Here is a 15,732-nt window from a genome sequence, read left to right as displayed (position 1 = left end):
CTTCTTTCGTCTCTCTGATTTGTTGGTCAGAACCAAGGGGGTCTGTGATTTTGCCTGTGCCAGAGAGCAGAGCCATAGAGGAGGCCAAGTGATGCCTTGTGGAGACTGCAAGTCCTATTTGCCAGGGATCCCTCACAAAGAGAACTAGTTGCACGACGAAGGAGGCCAGAGAATTATGCACTAATGTAGTGATCAGGTGGGATTGCTATGAGGAATTATAAAAAATATGGAGCAAGCCAATTGTGTCAGCAATGAAAGCCTTGCGTTGACTGGGTTTGAGACATTTTGATATGATTTCTGATCAATCCATGCCTCTGCGTCTCTGTCCTATTTCTCTATGCCTGACAGGCACGTATCAGCATTCTAAATACACAGGCCAGTTGTTCATCAGGCATCCTGGGCCATAAAGATAGTAAGCAGCTTCTTTGATGTAGTTATTGTTAGTTTTGTTAATCTTAGGGCCAGGAAGAGAGTTCACAAAGATGGTAAATACTGCCATCCTGCCTTTCCTGTTTACTGCTGTTTACGACCTCCAGAGTTTCCTAAAAGCATTCCTCCTTGCTTCCTATTTTATTTACTCTGAACTATGCATGCTCAAGTAGGAAATAGTTTCTTTGTAGTTAAAAGAATTGCTTCTGATCTGACTTTGTCCCATGTGGGGTTTTCTTGAGATGTTCAGAGGAAATCTGATTGGTTCTTACGAACACTGTGTAAAAAGTTCTTTTGTGAATAAAACGACCTGGGTCGGAGGGTGGAGAGGAATTATTATTATACGCACCCCTCCCAGAGTCTTGCTGGTCAAGCCTCCTGTGTATTCTGTTAATCAGAGTCCAATCCTTCCTTGCTTTGGGAATGCTACACACTAAGACAGAGGTCCTCAAACTACAGTCCGCGGGCCAGATCTGGCCCTCCAGGGTCCTGAACCCGGCCCGCCTGGCAATTGCCTCCACCACCGCCACCCAGTATCTTTGGGCGCAAGAGGCAGGAAGCCAGGCTCTCTCCAGGCCCAGGGAAAACCCCCACAGAGCCCAGAAGTTCCACCTCTCTACCTTATTCGTATCTCTTTGGCCTCACTCCCGACACACATGCGCCCCTTGTCAGTTGGGGAGGTTTTTCTGTGGCGAGTGTGACGGGACATACATGGCCAAGATGGCGGCTGCTCCCAGAGGCGGTTCTTGACCAGCCAGGAGCAGCAGTGGGGCCAGCATGGAGGTGGATGTGGCAGGTAAGCATGGGAGGCAGCGGGGGAGGGGCGCCTGACTGGGGGGGCGGAGGGGAAGGGCAGGGACCCCGGGCCTCCTCCCTTAGTCCTCACACTCCCTCGGTCTCCGCAGTGTTGCAGGAAACCCCCCCCCCATCATTCAGTTTGTACAAACTCGACACACACACTCACACACGACATACGTGACGCTTCTGTTATAAATTCATAGAAAATCACCTGTACATCGGAGCTGTACCGTTCCACTTTTATTTTACACCACGAAGGAAGGACTACAAAATGGTGAAGGTTTGATACAGGGCAGCCATAATCTCTCGAGCGTACCAACACATCCACAGGAAACCTGCCCAGTTGGCATGCCAACCTTGATGGTCCTAGACAGAAGACCATCACACTCACAAAGGACCTGCATATGGGAATGGATTTAGCATGGACTGAAACAAAGGACAGTGACCAGCCCTTCCCTCTGGGGACAGGAAACTGCAAACTCCCTTTTGTCCTCTGGAAAGTACTCATGGGGAGGGGGAAAGGAGGAACTGGACAGGTGACAAGACACTCAGGTTACCACCGCAACTCCTCCCTCAGCCCCTCCTCTTTGTGACGTGTCAATGATGTGGTCATGATGTAGTCTTAGGGGTGTAGCATGAGGGATTAGTAGCTGATAAAAGTTGGGGTCTTCTTTTGTTCGGGGCTCCCATCTTGTTCCACCTGGTGGCAGGTGGGAATCCTGTCGCGACAGTCTTCAATAAAGACCAAGCCGACTGGCTGCTGTTTTGCTCTGGTATTCCTGGCTGGTGTCCTTGTTTTTTGTCCAAGGGAGCCCTCAGATTTCTCTGTTAACAGCAGCGGCACCAGCGATGATGGTGTTGGGCGTGACGGGGAGTGTGTCAGTAGCCCTGCACCTGCTCGTCATCTTCAAAATCAGCGACCACTGTATCCGGATGCACTCGCAGGAAGGGCGCCCCCGTGAGTAGGGGCAGGAGGAGGGGAGCTGCACCTGTTGGACTTCCGCCTGCGAGCTGGGAAGGGGCAGCCTCCCACAGGACCCCGGAGTGAAGGAACCAAGCCTGGCCAGGGGGCGCCAACATGTCTCCTGCAGCCCCAGGCCGCCCACCTTGCAAAGGCGCCTGGGAAGGGAGCGGAGAGAGAGAAGTCCTCCCCCCCCCGCCCCCAGCTCTGGTGAGACTCGAACTCGCATCGCCCTGGAGCACAAGCCGCACTGGCTGGGGCTGGTGGGAGGAGCCATCCCTGTCCTGAATCCCCCCTCCCCGTGGGAAGCCTGTGGGCTCCTCAGACTGCTCATGGACTACAACCCCCATCAGCCCCTGCCAGCACAACCTGATGGGAGATTGAGTCTGAGAGCTGCCTGAGGGCCACTGGTTCCGCTTCCCTGGAGTAAGGGCCGGGATGCTGAAGGGAGGCTTTGTTTGCTGGTTGGATTTTGGGTTCTAGCTAGGCAGGTCTAGTTGGTGGATTGTCCTCTTCTTCTTCTTTGTATAATTTTTATTGAAGATTTAAAGAAAACATATTATCCAGAAACATGTCATCCTTAATTCTTTTCCCCCATTTTCCTCCCTCCCCCCACCCCACCCCCCACAAAACCCACCCACCCCAGCTTCCCTCAGTTCCAGTGTTTGATTTCTCTGTGAATGCTGCATGTTACAAAGTTGTATAAATCCTTAAATTATTTAACTGATTATTGTCAATAAAAAGCTTGTGAATGTTTATTCAAAACCTGCCAAGGACTCCAATTCACTTTGTTGCCTCTTCAAATACTTTGTGAAAGGTTCCCATTCATCTTTAAAGTCACAGTTATCCTTGTCCCGTAGCTTATATGTCAATTTTGCCAGTTCTGCATAGTCCATCAGTTTTTCTTGCCATGATTCTTTAGTTGGGGTTTCTTCAGTCTTCCATCCTTGTGCAATTAGGACTCTCGCGGCCGTTTTCGCATACATGAAGATGTTTTTCAGCTTTTTTGGTATGTATTTCCCTACAATCCCTAACAAAAATGCTTCAGGTTTTTTAACAAATGTTAGATGGAACATTTTCTTCAATTCATTGTATATCATTTCCCAATTTTTTAAAATTACATTACAATCCCACCACATATGATAAAATGTCCCCTCCTTTTCCTTACACTTCCAACATATATTTGAACTAGTTTTGTACATTTTCCCTAACTGCACTGGTATCGTGTACCATCTGTACATCATCTTTATGTAATTCTCCTTCAACAGGGAACAATCTGTAAATTTTAAATCAGTTTTCCATAATTTTCCCCAATCTTCCATCATAATGTTGTGACCTACATCTTGTGCCCATTTAATCATGACTGATGGTGGGTTGTCATTCTTGGGAAGGGCTCAGTATGGGCTGTTTTAGCTTTTCGCAGAAAACCAGCAGAGTTGGGCCTTCTCAGGCTTACAGTGGGGAAGACACAGCATTAAAGGAAAAAGGAGAGGGAGGAGGTGGAAAAGCAAACCTCTTTCTTCATGACTGTTTTCTTGTAATGAGCTGGTGGAATGAGCCCAAAGCCGCTTGCATCCCTCACTATGACTAGCAGTGACAAATATGGAACCGGATATTGACCATCTCATTAGCCAAAGCAGGCCCATACTTCCTATTGAAATACTTATAAATTTATGTTGATTAAAATTTTAAATATTATATTGTTTTTCCACCACAAATAAAATATGTGCAGTGTGCATAGGAATTCGTTCATATTTTTTTCAAACTGTCATCTGGCCCCCAACAGTGTCTGAGGGACAGTGAACCGGCCCCCTGTTTAAAAAGTTTGAGGACCCCTGCATTAAGAGGACATGGATGTAGAAATCCCACCTGTGCGCATCATTCCCCAGGTTGGCTGGGGGAACCCAGCCGGATGGGCAGGGTATAAATAATAAAATTATTATTATTATTATTATTATTATTATTATTATTATTATTAACCAGAAATCCTTGAAGCAATTGCACCTCAGCATTCTTGATAGTGAAGGTGAGGAAATACCACAGCAGATTACATACAATTAATGTCTTGGTTTTTATTTCCTCAAGCTTTATCATGAAGCTTGGCAGAAGTTTAGAACCCTTCAGGAAGATGGCAATTCCTTCTTTCAAAGTTAATAATTGGCGAAGAGATCCCTCAGGAACACCTGTGCACCATGGCGGTTGTGGTTCAGGAAACAAATGGAGGGAATGGATTTTTTACATCAGCGGTGTCTTAAAAGCAAAACACCAAGAAGAAATGGATTCCGGAAGCAGCAGGGAGAAATCCAAACTCTTCTTCTTCTTCCTTCAGGTATACAGGACTGTGGCCGTTCAGGGCATTAAATTCTATAAATTCCTAGGGGGTCATCTGTCAGTATTTTCATCCCTCCCATTGCAAAGGATCACCTGATCCTATTGTCTACTTTCATACTGTGAGAAAGGAAGGGGTGGAAGCCACTCTTTGAGACTTCTGTCCTTGGTACTGTTGTACTTTTTCTTGCAAGGAGGCAGGATCTCTGTATGAGAGCTGCTCCTCTCCTCCATGTTTGTTATGTTCTTTTATTTGACTAATTGTAGAAATAAGTCAGGTATGCTGCAAAACCTCCACAGCTTTTCTTCTGTTGACTCTGCTGATTTTGGGTGCAAACATGAGCAGCTGTGAGTCCACAGCCACAGGACCTGCTCCTCGCTGGTGTTCCTATGTTCCTCTGATCGGAGGGTCAGAGGAGGAGTTCCGGTCGCCCAGCCCATGCAGGCGCTGAAGAGGTGGGCTAACAGGCATACTGAAATCATCCTGGCTGAGGCAGATGTTTACGACTTTTGTAATTATGTAGATCTTGTTATGCTGTAAGCCGCCTTGAGCATTGTTTTGTAACTGTGGAAAGGCGGCATACAAATGAAAAATGAAAAACGAAAAAAATGAGATGGGAGCTGTAGTCAAAAACATATGATTGATATATATGAGACCCTGGAATTCCTATAACAATTCTGGTGTGGGGAGCTCTGGGCTGCCACTTGGATGAGGAGGATGTTGCCTGGATGCTGCACAACGAGACACCAGCCGCTTCAAATCTGCAGTGGGCAAGCTCTCTGTTAACTCTGTCCAAAGGTGCCCAGCAGACAATGTGACATGGCTGCTGTGTCCACACTAGGGCATAAATACCCACTCCTGTGGGTCACGGCTTCCGCTGGGCACTTTTGATTCCATGCCTCCCAAATCCACCTCCCTCTTTCCTGTCCCCACTGGTGGGCAGTGCCGGGTGGGAGCTCCTCACACACTTTGGGGCCCCCTCTCTGCCCTGCGCCCCACGGCGCCAGCCAGGATGAGGTGTGAGTGGCAGGATTTGTCCCAGGAGGACGTGTCGGGTTCCCAGCGGGGTGGGTGTGAAGACACCCTGAGCAGCTGGGCCAAACATCTCCCCCACCTGAGCATTGGGGGGGGGGGAACTAACAGTGTTTTTAATAACCAACAGACAAAGAAATAAGTCACTGAGCAACGGGAGCTCACCCCATCACGGGGATTCGAACCACTGACCTTCTGATCGGCAAGTCCTAGGCTCTGTGGTTTAACCCACAGCGCCACCTGCGTCCCATTAAAGGAGCTTTAAATGTGCCATTAAATGCATAGGTGTGTGTGCTGTCAGGGGGTTAGGTTCACCATTAAACAGAAATAAATTATTTAATCCAGATCAGAAGATGGTGGTCTGCCTGGCAACAGGGAGCACGTCAGACGAGAATTCCAAGGATGCTGGGTGTGGGGAGATATGGGGATATTTCCTGGGGAGGTTATATTTATTTAGAAAAGCATATATCCCTGTCTTTCCAGTACTCTTGCATTGCTCAGGGTGGCTTAGACCAATTTATGACTTTTTATTAGTAAGTGAACAAACGGTCCATTGGTGCTGAGGTGCCACCCCAGTTGTGATGCCCAAAGAGGTTGTGGTGACGCGTCCACAGCTGCTCCCATTGGCTGGGGGCTGTCTATGATGTCACAAAGGCACCCGTCAGTTGCCTGGCTATAAAGGTGGCCTCTCCCTCTTCCCAGCCCAGACTTCGGTGGGCAGCGGCTGTGGCACTCAGCTCTGGGGGGTCTCCTTCCTCGGGAAGGCAAAATGGCAGGAGGAAGGAGGCACTCATCCTGCAATGGGATGCTGAGGAACAGGCAGAAGGCAAGTTCACTTTGTTACGGAAATGACGGGGGGGCACATCTTTAAAGTTGTTACAATGTTACAAATATCATGCCTGGATGTATCCTTTTGACTTGACAGCTCAGGGAAGATACCTAGCTTTATAAATTCATAGAAAATCCATACTTTAACCGGCTCTCCTCATTCCAACACCATTTTAACCCTTAAAGAAATTTGGCTCCACCTCCCTCCATGAACCAAGAAGCGGGAAGCCATGTAGGCAGCAGGAACAGGGCGTCCCACCATAATTCCCCAAGCCTGAGAGCACAAACATGGCCCCCCACCAAGAAGATATCAAGAGTTTTATTGTTCTTTCAGTGATGGGGACTTAAGAGGTGTTGGGAAAGGGGTCTGAGAAAGTGACCTCATGTTGGACTTGTTTACCCCCCCCTCCCCATTTGTGACATGCCAGTGATGTAGTGATGTATCAGTGATGCCTCTCAAAGTGTATTCCGGGGGAAGGAGGGAAGGTTTAAAAGAGGAGGTCACCCCTTACTCGGGCTTCTTACTCCTGGGGGGACCTGTTGTGCAACAATAAAGATCATGGTCTACTGACCGCTGTTCTGCTCCAAATTACTTGGCTGGAACTTCCTTCTTTTACTGACTGCATGGACCCACAGGGGACTCGCACCCTGATAAGTTGAGTAGTCTCTCATCCCGGAATTTTTTAAATAACAAGGTCAAAAAATAAAAGGTGAGTTTAAAGACAAGGCAGGAAGGTGAATTAGGACAACCACTGGGCAGCTTAGCATGTCTAAACAACACATTTAAACCTAGTTTAAGCCAAATCCAGACTTGCTTAATTATTCTGAGGAGTGTAAATCTCCAAGGGACTGGAACTTGCCTTCAAAAAAATGCAATTTCTGGACTCCTAGAACTTTAAGACTCTGTCCGCTCCAACTGGGCGCAGACTCTGTCCTGCAAGAGGAAGTAATATTTGACCCTAGGCAGTGCCAAGTGATTTGAATATATGAAGCCTCCAATTTCTCATTTAACACATGTTTGCAACAAACACTAAAAGCCATATTTATTTTGGCCACATCCCAGCCATGCCCATTAAAACACAAAGTCAATAGTCTGATTGCATTGACAGCATCAGTCTACCTATGTGAGGTCAAGAGACTCTCTTAAGAATTTCATAGCAACCTTCTGGATCAGACCAGAGGTCCATCTCCTCACCCAGAATCCTGTTCTCTCCATTGCCAACCAGGTGCCCATGGAAAGCCCACCAGAAGGAGAGGTGTGAAACAGTGCTCTTGCTATTTGTGGTTCCCAGCAATTGGCCTCCAGGGGAGGAAGAACCTTTGATGGCAGCAGCCATCGAAGGCCTTAGTGGCCGTCTGGCACTCAACTGCCATAGATCACAGAGTGTGGTGGTCATGGCAGGGCTCAGGAAATCCCAGACTGGCTGCGTCCAATACAGTGGTACCTCGGGATGTGAACAGGATCTGTTCTGGAGCCCCGTTCACATCCTGAACAGAACGCAAGATGCGACGGCGTGTCTGCGCATGCATGGGTTCCGTTACTTCCGGGTTGCCGCGGAGAGCAACGCGCTCAACCCGAAGCACATTCAACTAAAGGCACTACTTTACTCACTTTAGCATCCACCTGCCCTCTAAATGCAACAAGGATATATTGCTAAACTCAAAGCAGATCCTCTGGTGATAAGGCGGTGCAAATTCCCCCTCTTGGCAGAGATGTAGAAACCACACAAGCTGTGTGAGAAGACGGATGTAAACAGTGGATCTTGATAGCCAAATTCCCGCCTTCCTGATTGGTTGGGTTGTTCTGAGTCAAACAGGAACTGCCTGCTTGAAAGGGGATAAAAGGGGACAGGACTCAGCTGGAAGCAGGGAGGTCTCTGTCTCAGTTTCAAGAGAAAAACCTGGGCTTGCCAAGCCACCAAGAAGGACAACAGGTGCTGATCCCAAGAAAGAGAGCCAAGGTAAGTCTGGGAAATCCATTGGATGTGAGCCTTGAAGCCTAGAACATGCCTAGAAGTCTTGACGCTGAATGGGCAGATCTGAAATGGCATTGTTATTGTTCAGGTCTTATATAGGACTGTAAGGAATCTTTGGAGGATGACTGTTCTCCTGCCCAACGTGGTCCTTGATTGACCTGAATGCCTCTTCAGCACTCCTGGCTGCAAGCAAAGCCCTCTGAGGCTGCTAAGGGGGCCAGACCCCCATGGCTCCTGCAGGCGGCTGTCCCTCACTGCCATCTCCACTCTGCCCTTGCAGGATGCTCCCCACCCGGACTTGGCTGCTGGCCCTGGTGCTCCTGGCAGGCCAGGCGGAGGCCCAGAGCTGCAAGCCAGAACTGCAAGGCATTGGTAAGACATGGGGGACGCAAGGGCCAGTCTATGGGTCAAAGCAACACTTTGGGGTTTTATTACAAGCAAGCATGAGATAGACTTTATTAAGTAAATAGGATTCCATTTCAGTCTGTTGGCCCTGCTGTTTTTGGAGAGAGAGACCCTGGGTCAGCCTCATAGGATCATATAACTGTAGAGTTGAAAGGCACCCCGGGGTCATCTAGTCCAACCCCCTGCAATGCAGGAATCTCAACTCAAGCACCCAGGACAGGTGGCCATCCAACCTCAGCTTAAAAACCCCCAGGGAAGGAGAGTCCACCCCCTCTTGTGGGAGCCTGTTCCACTGCCAAACAGCTCTTACTGTCAGAAAGTTTTTCCAAATGTTTAGTAGGAATCTCCTTTCTTGTAACGTAAGGCCATCAGTTCAAGTCCTACCCTCCAGAGCAGGAGAAAACAAGCTTGCACCATCTTCCAGGTGACAGCTCTTGAGATATTTGCAGATGGTTCTCATATCTCCTCTCAGGCTCCTCTTTTCCAGGCTAAGCATATTCAACTCCTTCAACCGTTCCTCATCAGGCTTGGTTTCCAGACCCTTGATCATCTTGGTCGCCCTCCTCTGCACACCTTCCAGCTTGTCAACATCCTCCTTAAATTATGGTGGCCAGAATTGGACACAGTATTCCAAGGCAGAAGAGAGTGGAACAATTACTTCCCTTGATCTGGACCCTAGACGTCTACTGATGTAGCCTAGAATAGCTTTCACTTTTTTTTTTTTGCTTCTGCATCACTCATCTTAAGTTGTGGTCCACCAAGACCCCTAGATCCTTCTCACAGGAACTGCTAGTAAGCGAGTGCAATTCAATAGAAAGTCTAGTTTTGTTCTGTAAGCACCTCCTCATTTCTCTGAGCTTCTGTGGGGACCTGGGGCTTCCGTCTCTCAAGTAGGGCACATGGCTGCAGTGTAATTAAGAAATGCTACCACATCAGTGGTACAGTATTCTTTAGAGTCACTGCTCGTTCTGAGCATGGAAGAAATTTAAATTTAAAAATAATTATGAGCCTGCTGTTGCCTTCCTGTCCTGCTTGGGGGCTTCCCAGAAGTATTTGAGTGGCCACTGCGAGAGCAGGTGCTGGATGAGATGGGCTGGTCTCTTATTGCACTATTATTTGTCCTTGTCCCCACCTTCTTTCTCTCATTCCCTGACTCCAGCTCGCAACCTGGCCAGAGGCCGCCCAACCTGTCAGTCCTCCGTCTACCCCCACGAGATTATTGGAACAGCAAGCAAAGCCGTGGATGGGAACTGCGGTGGGGACTGGTATAAAACGGGCAGCTGCACCCACACGCAGCTGGACACGGAGCCCTGGTGGCACGTGGACTTGGGCCAGCAGTACGCCATCTCTGCTGTGGTGGTGAAGAACCGCGGGGACTGCTGCAGTAAAAGACTCCAGGGAGCTGAGATCCGCGTGGGAGACTCTGTGGCTGACCAGGGCAAGTCCAACCCCCTGTAAGTTCCAGTTGCCTCTTCCCAAAATCTCCTTTCAGAAATCTCCCTTCTTGTAACATGGAGTCCTTGGTTCAGGTCCACCCCTCCACCCCAGGAGAAAAGAAGCTTGCTCCATCTTCCAGATGACAGCTCTTGAGATATTTGGAGATGGCTCTCATATTTCCCTTTCTAGACTAATTACGGGAATCACAAAGTCAGGGGTCCGAGGGTCAGGAAGCAGGGAGTCAAGAAGCCAAGGGTCTGAGGGTCAGGAAGCAGGGAGTCAAGAAGCTGAGGTTCAAGGATCAGGAAGCAAGAAGCCAAACGCAGCAGGGCAGGAAGTGTGTTGCTATGGCAAAGAGCCGAAGGGAAATGCTGACCTTATATCCCTTCCCGGCTCTTGCCACCAGGTGCTGTGAGTTACAAACTGACCTCACCTGTGTGGCCTCTTCAGAACAAACTTAGGAAGGCCCCAGTCCTGCAGAGTCCTATTGGTCACAGGGCCTGGTTCCTGCATGCACACCTGACAAAGCCATGCTGAGTCCCATCAGGGGAAAAGACAGGGCATAAATAAAAACACCCACCCCACCCCAATCCCTCCTTCCCATTCACTCTTTATTCCCAGAAGACCCCACTTCCTGGATCAGGGATGAAGTCCAGGCTTTCCTTGGTCTCCTCTCCTCTGCCCGACCTCTTCAGCACATCGCCAATTCACTTCGCTTCTCCCTCCTCTGTGAAGTTGTGCTTTCCTTAGCCAAAGCTCTGCTCCGCCATCAGCTCCTCACCCCCCTTGACCCCTGCGGCCCCCCCTCCTCCTGAGTCCTCCTCGGACTCCACCTGGCCGCCTCCTGTCTACTCTCTTCAGCCAGAAGCCACTGGCCACCAGGCGCTGCCCTTCCTCCAATCCCTCCGCTTGGAGATCCGTTAGACGCCCCTTGCCCTGCCTTGGCACAGATATCTGGCCCCTCAGACTGTGTAAAGACCTGGGCATGCAGTGGACCCTTAAAACAACGCCAGCGGTTAATAATGAAAATTGGGGGATGTGAGAAGCCACCTTTCAGCGATAGGAATGGGAGGGGCTGGCATTTGGGAGTCCTTTCACATACAGCTTTGAGATTTTCCCCTTTAAAATCTAAAGCAGCATAGAAACAAAACGTATGAATAAATGTATGAATGTCCCCATAGACTGAGCTGTTTTGGATTCACCTCCACTTTCTCTCTGCAGCTGTGGGACCATCACAGACACCAGCCTTGGCTCCGTCAGCACCTTGTATTGCAATTGGCTCAAGGGCCGCTATGTGAGCATCCACATCCCGGGAAGGGCCGAATACTTGACCTTGTGCGAGGTGGAGGTCTATGGCACCAAGGCAGAAGACCAGTGCTAGGGATCAGCAGTCTCTGCGCGTGTGTGTTGGCGGGTGAGGAAATAAAGAATTATTCTCTGGTAAACTTCCTCTGAATTGGCTTGTTTTATCTCTTCCGCATCCCTCCCTGCGAGAGATGCTGTCCCTTGGCCTGACGCACAGAACAGGCCATCTGCCGTCTAAGGTTGACCCACAAGTCTTCATTAGACCCACACTCAGGCCTTGAGACTTCATCACAGAGAGGAAAGGGTCAAATCATAGAATTGTAGAGTTGGAAGAGACCCCAATCCAAGTCCCGGCAATGCAGGAATCTCAGCTGAAGCATCCTTGAAAGATGGCCGCCCAACCTCTGCTTAAAAACCTCCAAGGAAGGAGAGACCGTTCCAAAGTCAAGCTGGTCATAATATTGGGGGCTTTTTAGCTGAGAAAAAGAAGGGGGGGCATAATAAGAGGTGTGTGGAAATTAAGTATAGCACAGAGAAAGTGGATAGAGAAAAGATTTTCTTCCTTTGTTCTTAACCAAAGCACTCAAGAAAAGAAGGGATTTCTTGACAGTTAATCTGTGGAACTCCCTCCCACTTGAGGCAGTAATGGCCACCAGCTTTTGGAGAGGATTAGGCAAATGCGTGAAGGAGTAGAAGGCTATCACTGGCTCCAAACATCATGGCTGGTGCCTTGGAATAATGGGAATCGCAGCTGGCAATTCCAGGGGAGTTTCTGCCCAGGGGAAATTCTGCCAAGCAAAGCCTGGGAAAAGAAGCCAAAGTCTCTGAGACCAGGGCAGTTGCAGAGGCCAGAAGAGAGCAACTCAGAGAAGGATGGGTCCCTTTGGCACAAGGGGAGGGGGGCAGAGAGCAAGGGTGGCGACTTTAGTGATGGGGGACTCAGATGGAGTTCCGACCCCTTCCACACCCCACAGGCTGTGCACCCCAGGCAGCTGTGCCCCCCCACCTTGGACTCCTGAGCCTTCCCCCCCCCCACCAGGGCAGGCAGCACCAGACCCCCCCCCCAACATATCCCAGGGACTCTAAACCCCATGAAGCTGCTTTGCTGCCCCCTGGCGGAGTCACTCGGCTGCTGCTAGCCTTGCCTGCTACCTCCTCGGTAGCAGCGTCAGAGCCTGCAGGATCAGGCCAGCATCCTCTCCCCCCCCCCCCCGGTGCCAGCGGGAAAGCCGCAAGCAGCCCCAGAGGCTCCCTCTCCCCTCCTGGGATCAGAAGCATGGCTGTCTTCAGCCGCGGAGGCCAAGCAGAGCCAGGCTGGAGCTGGTCCAAAACAGGGAAGCTGGAAGGCTGGATTTCTGAGTCAGAAAGATCAGTCAGGCCCAAAATCCCAGGATGAGGCACATAAACGTGCCCCAAGTGAGACCTACACCCTTGTGCAAATTAACTGAAAGCATGTTTTCTATCTTACTCATAATCCTGTACTCAAAACAAGTCAGTTGATCCTTATGGTGTCGGAAGCCTGCAGCCAATAGAAGGAATGATGCGCTCGCCACAATATATTGAGGTTCTATGAAAGAGAGTCATTCCAGAGCTGGAAGAGGTGTCCTGACGGTACTGGGATATTGCACCAGGACCTAGCCCCCTGTCACACATCAAAAGTGGTGAAGAAATTCATGACAGAGCAGCAAATAATCAAGCCAAGTGCTTGATTGGCCAGGGAATTCCCTGGATGAAAATCCCATTGAGAATTTGTGGGCTATATGCAAAAGTCGCCTCCGTGCTGCAGACTGTACGGCTATGGAGCAGCTCATTCAGGCGCTGATCAGGTGTGGTGCAGGGATCCGAAAATCAACAGTGACTGTTCGAAACTAGTAGACTCCATGCCAAACCGTGTTCAAATACTGCTTAAAAATAGCGGAGGGCATATCCATTACTAATGTACATATACTTGAGTTTTGTACATGTGTATGTGAGTTTTGTACAATAAATTACACTGCTTGTTTCAATTAATTTGCACAAGGGTGTAGATGAAGCTAGACCTAGAACATGGGTAGGCAAACTAAGGCCCGGGGGCCGGATCCGGCCCAATCGCCTTCTCAATCCGGCCCGCGGAGGGTCCAGGAATCAGCGTGTTTTTGCATGAGTAGAATGTTTGCTTTTATTTAAAATGCATCTCTGGGTTATTTGTGGGGCATAGGAATTCGTTCATTCCCCTCCCAAAAAAATATAGTCCGGCCCCCACACAGTCTGAGGGATGGTGGACCAGCCCCCTGCTGAAAAAGTTTGCTGATCCCTGACTTCTAGGTGCCTCCTCTTATGGAGCCGTCTAGAAAGGGCCACCTGCCCTCCCGCTTTGACCCAGGAACAGGGTCAGCCCAGTGGCTTGTCGCCTCCCCTTTGGGACCCTGGGACGCCCTCTGCCCTTCTTCCTAGAAGCAGCAGCTCCAAGCCCCAGCTGGTCTCTCGCCAACTGCCGAGATGTCCCCCCTTGCCAGGATGCAAGCGGGCCAAGGAGTCCGCAGTCCCCTTACCTAATATCCCAGTGCTGTTTGAGAAGCCTGTGCCCCACAGAGCAGCTCTTGAGAACATCTCCGTTTCCCCATTTCCGAGCAGGGGAAGGGCCAAACTTCACCCTTCCACATCCAAACTGACCACTAGCCCACTCCAGGCCTGTTTCATCCTCACTACTGAAGGGGTCCCACCTCTGTCCTTCAAGAGCCTGCTGAACCACAGAATCATAGAGTTGGAAGGGACCCCAGGGGTCATCCAGTCCAACCCCCTGCAATGCAGGAATCTCAGCATCCATGACAGAGGGACACCCAACCTCTGCTCAAAAACCTCCAAGGAAAGAGAGTCCACAACTTCCCATTCCAGTCAAACAGCTCTTACCATCGGAAAGGTCTTCCTGATGTTTAGTCGGAATCTCCTTTCTTGCAACTTGAAGCCATGGGTTCGAGTCCTACCCTCCGGAGCAGCAGAAAACAAGCTTGTCCGTCTTCCACGCAAAGCCCTTCAGCTATTTCAAGATAACTCATCTTGTCACCTCCCAATATCTGGATCAGTCCAATGGCCCATCTAGACCAACATGCTGCTCTCTGAGTGCCCAGCCAGATGCCTGGCCATTTTGCGTTCCCGGAGGACATCGAGACGGGACTGGGCCTGAACACCTTGGACTTGTGGGACAACAGTGTGGAGGCTTCAGGGGTCAGAATCCACCCCCCACCCCCGAGAGCCTGCTGTCAAAACACTGTGCAGCCCTCTACCTCCCCAACCCTCAGAGCTGGGACAGTCTCAAGGCAGACACAGCCCTGGCTTTGGGTGGGTGGGACTGTTGTGCGTCACTCAAGGGCCTGGGATGACCCCCCACCCTTATGTTTTGACACCCGGCTGTGTTTTGCTCAAGGTGGAAGGGGCCGCAGCCCAGAACACAGGCCAGTGGGCTCAGGGAAAGTCCCTGGCCCCTCCAGCTAGAGCAGGCATAGGCAACCTTCGGCCCTCCAGATGTTTTGGACTACAATTCCCATCATCCCTGACCGCTGGTCCCGTTAGCCAGGGATCATGGGAGTTGTAGGCCAAAACGTCTGGAGGGTCGAAGGTTGCCTATGCCTGAAGCTAGAGCATCTCAGGTAAGCAGGACGAAGAAGACTCAAGACCCTCTGATCCCGACGGCACAGAGGATCAGTTGCAGCCCTGGGCAAAACGGTCCCAGTGGTCCGACCGTGTCTGTAAGGAGGCTGCAGAAGCTTGGAGTATTTTGTGTGCCACAATTCAGCGTTATGGAAGGTGTGTCCGTCCTCAGCACTGACCTCTCCAAAGTCAGTCTTATAAGGGTAGATTTGAACAATTTGGGGCAATTAAAATGTTAAAAGTTAAGTAAACATTGTGGAAGGAGGAGTGTTACGGTATATTGAAGTGTTAAGGTAAAGGTAAAGGGACCCCTGACCATTAGGTCCAGGCGTGGCGCTCATCTCGCTCTATAGGCTGAGGCAGCCGGCACTTGTCCACAGACAGCGTCCCCTATATATAAGTGTGCATATGGTTAATTTGAATATGTTATTATTGAATATCATTGAATAGGTATATTATTGGATATTGTATACCCAATGTATCAGCTGCCTGGGGGGTTTCACTGTTTGTGTTTTGGTGGTTGGCAAAAATAAAATAAATATTAAAAATAAAATAAAATAAGGGAGTCAGAATTTGAGAGTTGGAAGGGACACCCGAGGGCCATC

General features: G+C 49.8%; 1 protein-coding gene across 1 annotated transcript; it reads left to right on the top strand.

The window, feature by feature from the left end:
- The first annotated feature begins 6,284 nt into the window (after nt 1-6,284).
- On the top strand, nt 6,285-11,640 carry LOC308481542 (fucolectin-like). Its single transcript, XM_081014002.1, has 5 exons — nt 6,285-6,375; nt 8,089-8,338; nt 8,634-8,725; nt 9,918-10,212; nt 11,417-11,640. The coding sequence occupies exons 3-5, from the start codon at nt 8,635-8,637 to the stop codon at nt 11,574-11,576; spliced, it is 546 nt and encodes a 181-aa protein (XP_080870128.1). The 5' UTR covers nt 6,285-6,375; nt 8,089-8,338; nt 8,634; the 3' UTR covers nt 11,577-11,640.
- Nucleotides 11,641-15,732: the final 4,092 nt, after the last annotated feature.

The sequence above is a fragment of the Podarcis pityusensis genome (genome assembly GCF_964106645.2).
Source record: "Podarcis pityusensis genome assembly, chromosome: 7".
Taxonomy (NCBI): Eukaryota; Metazoa; Chordata; class Lepidosauria; order Squamata; family Lacertidae; genus Podarcis; species Podarcis pityusensis.
The sequence above is the reverse complement of the archived record's forward strand: the minus strand, read 5'-3'. Positions and strand labels throughout refer to the sequence as shown.

What these genes read in the sequence shown, in the direction of transcription:
- LOC308481542 (XM_081014002.1), top strand. Translation starts at nt 8,635, where the DNA reads ATGCTCCCCACCCGGACTTGGCTGCTGGCCCTGGTGCTCCTGGCAGGC. An exon ending in GCCAGAACTGCAAGGCATTG is followed by an intron (nt 8,726 to 9,917) that starts GTAAGACATGGG and finishes CCCTGACTCCAG; the next exon opens with CTCGCAACCTGGCCAGAGGC. An exon ending in CAGGGCAAGTCCAACCCCCT is followed by an intron (nt 10,213 to 11,416) that starts GTAAGTTCCAGT and finishes TTCTCTCTGCAG; the next exon opens with CTGTGGGACCATCACAGACA.